Here is a 7415-nt window from a genome sequence, read left to right on the forward strand (position 1 = left end):
AAATAAAAACATTAAAAACTTTAAAGACTATGAAATATAACAAAATGTTATTGTGTGTTAGTAACATTAATATTGCACTGATACCCTGTGCCGTGATAATAAAGGTTTGCACAAACACACAACAAAACAATGCAACCAGACATGAAATAAATCATTTTTCGGAACTTGGGGTCTACATCGCCCTGTCTGTACCAATATATAAGTGTAAGTAAGTTCATACAAACAAAAACAATGCAAACAGCAAAATAAACATGAAGTGGGTATGGTGAATGGTTCAAGGGAAATATAAATGCGCTAATTAATGTTGCAACAACGCACAGTGAAGTAACTATCCCAATTATAAGATTAATAAGTCTCTCGCGTCGAGTCCCGATCCCAAAGAGTGGTCTGTCCATATTGTCTGGAACATTATATGCAATCATCTTCGTAAGTTCGTCATATAAAACGGATAATCTTCGTTTGCAACATTTCAAAACTTAAGGCACAGGTTGTAGACAGACATCGTATTTGCAACAATATTACCTTAGCAACCTTAAAAATATACACACAACTTGATAATTGGATACAAAGTTGACACAAACATTCAGGACCTTTCACTGCACACAAACAATCATCCAATCAGAACGCAGCAACTATGGTGGGTGTTATGGTCACGTGGTGGTTCAAGAATAACAAAAACAATAGAAAACCTAACGTTAGGATGCGGGGCGTCATTGTATACGCTTCAATTGACTAGTGATGCGCAACGTACAAACAACCAGCCAGAGCTGACGCTGCAGTTATTTAACGCAGAATCATTTTTTACCGCTTTATTTCAGAGAAAACAAACTTACCATTATTTATGCAAAACTTATTCGTAAATTAACAACGTTAATGTATCAGGTACATTAACACTACTCAGTCTTTTTCTTTCGTATGTTTTCAATAGAATATGACATGTGCTCTCAATGTTTGCTACAAATATATACATTCTATGGAATGGGCTAAAAATAACCTGTATGGAATGGGCTAAAAATAAACACCTTCACTAAAAAGAAAATTTAAAAGCTAGTAAAGTAACATTATAATGGCAACTGCATGATCTACTTACATTCAAGCAATATAGTCCATGTTATAACTTCACACATAATTAAGCCACATATGCATTTGGTGTGCATACCATCGTGTCACATTTTAATAGTGAGAACTGGATGTATGAATGCAATACATATAACTTGCTGCTAATTCCCTTCTCTTCATTGCTAATTATTTTAATCTTTACTACTGTATATAAGAGATAAATAAAATAGATATTATGTCCAGCGAAATAGATATTAGCATAGTGGTTAGCGCGTCTGCCTGTAAGCCAGAGCTAATGGATTCGAGGTTCGACGCTGCTACCATTGTGGGTGTATGTGTCCTTGGGCAAAACATTTAACGGCTCTTATTGCTTCAACCCAGTGGTCACTATTGGGTTTTCCAAATTATCCGACATATATAAAACAAAAATCACCCACAAAGTAACATACATGGTAACTTGTCGGCTGGCACAAGGTGCACACGGCGTGTTATAAAGACTGTCGTTTTTCAGCCAGGCGAGAATAAAGTAAGTTACATTCATTCATGTAATTTGATAGCATACAAGTAACCATCTTCCTTAACTGTATAGTTTAACAAAAAGTAATCAATCTGTCAGAGCACAAGTTTAATTCAGAAAATACCTCAACACTGACAACATGTGTTTAGGTGAAAGTTTCAGTAAAAGGTAGACAAAACTAACTACACCAATATAATAATACCAAGAAATTGCAAACAAATGCTAATAAACATCCAATATAATAGTGAAAAATTAAAATTAATGGAGTTGGGAACTCGGTTGTTGTATCTAAAAAACAATAAAATATCTTCAAATATGATAATATTTTATCATCTTTAATGTGTAAATACAAAATACTTTTTGAATAATGAAAAGTATCCAAGAACTGTGCAAATATAAATAGTCAAGCAATTTTCAACAGATTTTAATTCATGTTTGATCACAAGTTCATTTTGTCATGAATTAGTGCACTTCTATTTTGCATCTGGGTTTACACTGCTTCTTGTAGTATATTGGATAACCAGGCATGATAAAAACATCATGCCTTAAAATATATGTAAGATATCTAAACCCTCATGAACAGTTACACATTGATACTGTAACGTTTATGCCAAGGTTTCCATTGTCAGCAAACATGTGAGCAATAGCTGAATCAAACACAAGACAATCACTGTTCATTATTGCAGATGAAACACCCTCATGTATGGAGCGTGGGGTAGCTTCCCATGTCAATCTGCGCTTCGGGCCATTTAACTCCAACCTATGGGACACCATAGATTATTACAAAATCACACCGGCTTCGTCTGCCATTGAGCAATAATAATAGAAATGTGTGTTGCAAGAAAAATAGGTTGTCACTTTGCCCTATTTGCATATAAAACTACATTTATAGATTTAGAGATAAAATGAAGCCTTAAGAAAATGTTTGTGTGGTAGATATCTGAAATATAAGTAAAATAAAGTTAAAAGCATAAATTTCTTTTATTTTAATTAAAGAAAATTAGACATATGATATATATTTACTCATTTTATGCCTTTTTTAAAACTTTATAAAAACATAAACTCTTGAAGTCGAATAAACCACATCCCACTGTGTATGGGTCCTGTGTAAGATCTTTTTGGTGTGAAATTTGCATTGAAGCAATAAGTATAAGTTGCCAAACACAGATAGTTCAACTGATAAGCAGGACCCCTCACTCGTGATTACGTTGTTATTTATATCTTGAGTTCGCTGCATTATTCATGTCGAGTCCATTCCAGAATTAAGGGAGTAAATTTATCAAAGAGAGCCGCGAGGTTTTGCCCTTTACATAATTTAATTTACATTTCTACAAACACTGGGATAGATACAAGCGAAAATACAGTTCTCAAAATTAATAAGTATAATTACTACACATATACAGAGCTCTACATTACTACACATATACAGAGCTCTACATTAGGTGCTTGTCCAAAGCTAATACATTAGTTTTTAAATGTTTATACATGATTTAGTTATTACATTAGTTTACTTGTCCCACCAAAATTTTTACTTTTCCCGATAAAATGAACAATTTCTTAAAACGTGGCATATTTTGTAACATGCATTAGAAATGCTATGTTCAAACCTCAATGTATGCTATATACTTGTGCACATCTTAAAGGTAGCAGCTAGCAAAGTCGGTTTTATTCCGTGGGTGAAACCTATTTACCACTATCGCAACCACAAACGTACAGAGTGCATATTTTTGCCCTACCGGCATCGGCCGCATTTTACTCCCTGCAAAAGTTGAAAGCAGTGGTGCAGCCTTAAAATAAAGGGTTTTAAATGCGCCGAAGGGTGTGAGATTAAAAAAAACACTTTCTTTCGCCTAAAACACCTCCTTTTACATTCTGATTAACAAACATTAAGGTAATAAGAAATAAATTTAAAAAGCTATATTAAATAGTTACTTATAAAGACATTAAGTTTGTCTCAGTCAGTTTAAAAACTTACAAATAAAAGCAACAAGCAAGATACCTTTAATTCCTGCCAGCTCATTTTATTCCTGCCAAAACACCTGTAACCTCGCGCACGCACACAACACGCACATACACCAATGCGGATGAGTGCACGAGCCAATACGTTCGCATCAATGATTTCTCAAATTTTTCTTAAACATGTGAATTTGTCGATACGCCGAGCCATTTAACATTCCACATGAATGTTAGTTTTCTACTTGTCCCTCCAGACAAGCGTCTAACCAAATTCACTTGTCCCATGGTTCCCCAGGACAAGCGGAGAAGCGAACAAGCGGACAAGCGTTAATGTCGAGCCCTGATATACAAAGTACCTGTATGCAAAATTTTCAGCTTGCTTTCTTGTTCCAATGAGCTGCACGATAGCAAAAAATTGTTGGTGGCCATCTAACTTTTCCTGTTTTTCAAGCACAAGCATAAAATGATGTCCGAAACAGGATTGCATCATCACCCAATCCACAGCTCCAGGTAAGTTAATATCAGTAGCAAGAAACACAATGTCTTCGCCCTGGTTGAATAAATTAATGTTATCAAAGTGTTTAATACATATTTAGGTAATACACAAAGTGTCAACAAACAACAGTACAGGTCGCACCACTCTTGCAGTGTATTTGGTGGTTTTGTAACATGAGCACATAGTGTTTGTTTACAAAACAATAAAGAAATTTGAGCTCAAATGGTTCAACTATTTTCACCCGGCTGTTTCAACTGAGTATCGTAACACAAGATGAATTATCTTATCTACAACTGTAGTTCTCTGTATAAACTTTTATTTCTTATATTTTTGTCTTTTTAAAATGTATACATTATAGCACAGGCAAACAACATAACAACTAATCCTCACAAGAGTAACCCATTTCATAAAAACGAGCTTTGGTATGACTAGTCTGATAGATACACTATTGACTTGGTATGACAAAACACTATTCAATCCCCTTGAATTTCTTTCGACGCCAATAGCATTAAGTACCATGCTAGGTAACCAGTGATTTATGTAAAAAAAATAAAACAAATGCCAGTATAACTCACCTGCAAATTTGTGATTGATTTGTGTGCAGTCATTAAGTGTGGCATGACTTGGTCTAATGACCCTTGCCATTTGCACGAAGCACCGGGACAGGGGCATGAATACGGTCGATATTCACAAGTTTCCTCGTGTTCTGGCTTCTGTATGTACCTGAGAGTTACCTCACATCCAGAGGCTGCGTATTTGCAAGGGAAGTCAACTGTCATCGCGACCTGTGATATTAAGTGTGTAAACAACTTGTTAATTTTAAAAACAATTACTTATAGGTTTGCACATAGTTGTAACATGGTTCTGCAAACGGATGACAACTCAATGAACAAATTAAGTGTAAAAGAAATCTGGCAGATTCATTTAGATCATATTTAAGAGTTAACAATCAATAGATATGTTACAAGACTACACGTTAGTAGAACTAGGTTATCAAAACAAAAAAATGAATCTACTGGTTGTTACATTAAACAAAATTCACATTTTCTTAGTAACCAGTAGTCACAACAATATTAAAATGAACAGCTATATAGTTTGCTTATCACTTCATCAGCATTTGCTTTTTTTATATTTTCATTATTAAACAAATTATTTAAACAAACATAAGCATCACCTTTTCCATCCCTAAGTTTCTTATGTTACCGAGTGCACCACGGCAAGTAGGGCAACATGTTAATTTTGGACGGCAGTTTGTGCACACGAGGTGTCCACTCTGGCATTGTAGGATTGGAGGTAGCACGTAGTCGAAACAAACTGGACATTCAAACAAACTTGCAAGATCCAACTCATTACCAGAAGCACATGCCAATCCCGCAGCCATTCCTTCTACTTGCCTGTGATGTATGAACAGTAGAAAATCACATGAGAGGTGCATACACATTTTGTCAATTACAGATTTAAAGTAAAATTAAATTAAAAAAACACCGAAGACAAACTTTCTTCCAAAAACACATTATTTAATCAGTTAAACATTATTTACTTTTCTTTTCCCTTTAAACTGCTTTACATGCAAAACTATTACAGAAAGAATAAAGGGCATGTTGGATGTGAACATGGTGAAATATTTAATGAACAGGATGTATGTTTATAAACACAAAGGAGAAACAGGGCAACTGCTCTGTATCAGTTCAAAGTTCTGCGCTCAAAACAACCACTATCCATTAACTGAAGGCAATTTATTTATCATGTAATATGGAGTCCCATTTTATTAATATTTTTAGCATCATTTTACATTGATACAATATTTAAAATATGACCAATTAATAATTAAAAATAATCCTAATACAAGCATATGAAAACAAACAAACAATCATTCATGACAATTTTATAATTTGTAATTTCAGATAACCTATTTTTTTTCTATTTTCCTACTTGATCACATATTTTAGGCTTTACGATTTATTAACATTATGTGATCCGCTTTTACAATGCAGAATACACACAAGGCAATTAATAGACTATCATTCTGATGTATTGTGCAGTTAAGCACTGCACCACTTTAAATTTCAGAATGTATTATGTAAAAGTACATTAATAAAAATAAACCCTACAGTCTTAAAACAATAGACTATAAGTTCTGTAGTATTTAAATATGCAGAAAAATATTAATTTTGTAATCAGAAATAAGAAACACAAAGGTAGTAACAGCATACCTTTCATTTCCAGCAACACTCACAATGTTTGACGATTGCCTGCTCATGTTTTTGATTTAATGACTCAGGAACAGTTTAAGTCCATTTTTCATTTGCAACGTTATTTTTTACATCCTAACGTTGCTTAAAAACCTGTAATGAAATGATCAGTTTATTTGGTATGAGTGAGAAAACTGGGTTTTTGTTTTTTTTCCTATGGTAGTGTATGTATAAGGATCTTTTACAGCTATTGTTTCATCGGTGTACCGGTATTCTAAGAAAAAAATGATTCCAGGAAAAAAAATACAAAATATACAGGACTGTTTATAACGCGTAAAGATAGAAGTGGTTATTTATTTAATCAACGTGTTTGATGTACAACGTGCACATTTGTAAACTCAAATCTTCACATTTATTATAAAATGTACAACTAATTTACTGAAACCATTCTTGCATTACTTAACAAATTTCTTCAGAAAATTTTCGTGACAAAAAACAATTCATCACCTTCATAAAAATAGTATAAAAATGTCACCGACACAGATCAGAGCCATAGAAATAGGTGTTTATACGACTCTGACACAGATCCGAGCCTGTGCTTCGGATGTCAAAGCTCATAGAAAAGTTAAGGAATTAAAAAAAGGCTTAAAGATGCTCATTTTAAATGCTTGCTGAATCATAATAAAACTTTTAAAACTTTGTAGTTTGCGAGTTTGAAGAAAGCTAAGCCAAGCCCTAATCAATGAATGGGCACGTATTGTTATAAAGTGATTGATGAGAATACATGTGTAAAAAAGCTCAATGCAACTCCGTGACCGCGTGTTGTACTGTAAACTTACACTATAGTTAACCTTGTCATCGCTTGAAAGTGTTCCAGTTACGGTATATATAGTAAAAAGAAATACAGACTAATCAATCAACCACTCGGAAGATATATGTATGCATGATATGTTATTTTTAATAACAAGCAACTTCTGTATTGTTTATTTTCTCATTAATTGTCGTAATAGTAGTCGTCGTAGTAGTAATCGTCGAAATAATAGTCGTCGTAGTGGTAACCCTCAAAATAGAAGTCGGCCTTATCTGAAACGGTAAAGAATAAACAAAAGAATAAATAAATATTAAAAAACTTATTTATCCAAGCTAAATAAGGATGGTTAAATTATTGAGTTTGTGAGTTTGGCAGCCACGCTTT

The 7415-nt window shown here is 33.7% G+C and overlaps 2 protein-coding genes across 2 annotated transcripts; both read right to left on the reverse strand.

Moving 5' to 3' along the window:
- Positions 1-27: 27 nt before the first annotated feature.
- On the reverse strand, positions 28-422 carry LOC149727757 (transmembrane protein 243-like). Its single transcript, XM_089888191.1, has one exon. It carries the CDS (start codon positions 420-422, stop codon positions 48-50), a length of 375 nt encoding a protein of 124 aa, XP_089744317.1. The 3' UTR covers positions 28-47.
- Positions 423-1667: 1245 nt separating this feature from the next.
- On the reverse strand, positions 1668-6401 carry LOC149727758 (E3 ubiquitin-protein ligase SIAH1B-like). Its single transcript, XM_089888183.1, has 5 exons — positions 6242-6401; positions 5203-5422; positions 4604-4813; positions 3889-4082; positions 1668-2336 (listed from the first exon to the last, which is right to left on the reverse strand). Exons 1-5 carry the CDS (start codon positions 6286-6288, stop codon positions 2150-2152), a joined length of 858 nt encoding a protein of 285 aa, XP_089744309.1. The 5' UTR covers positions 6289-6401; the 3' UTR covers positions 1668-2149.
- Between the last annotated feature and the right edge of the window lie 1014 nt (positions 6402-7415).

Source organism: Ciona robusta, chromosome 11, assembly GCF_009617815.1.
Source record: "Ciona robusta chromosome 11, ASM961781v2".
In the NCBI taxonomy this organism is placed as follows: domain Eukaryota; kingdom Metazoa; phylum Chordata; class Ascidiacea; order Phlebobranchia; family Cionidae; genus Ciona; species Ciona robusta.

Coding starts and splice junctions, on each gene's coding strand:
- LOC149727758 (XM_089888183.1), bottom strand. CDS start 6,288: ATGAGCAGGCAATCGTCAAACATTGTGAGTGTTGCTGGAAATGAAAG. Junction 5,423..6,241: donor AGTGTTGCTGGAAATGAAAG/GTATGCTGTTAC, acceptor CATACATCACAG/GCAAGTAGAAGGAATGGCTG. Junction 4,814..5,202: donor GAAACTTAGGGATGGAAAAG/GTGATGCTTATG, acceptor TTAATATCACAG/GTCGCGATGACAGTTGACTT.
- LOC149727757 (XM_089888191.1), bottom strand. CDS start 422: ATGATTGCATATAATGTTCCAGACAATATGGACAGACCACTCTTTGGG.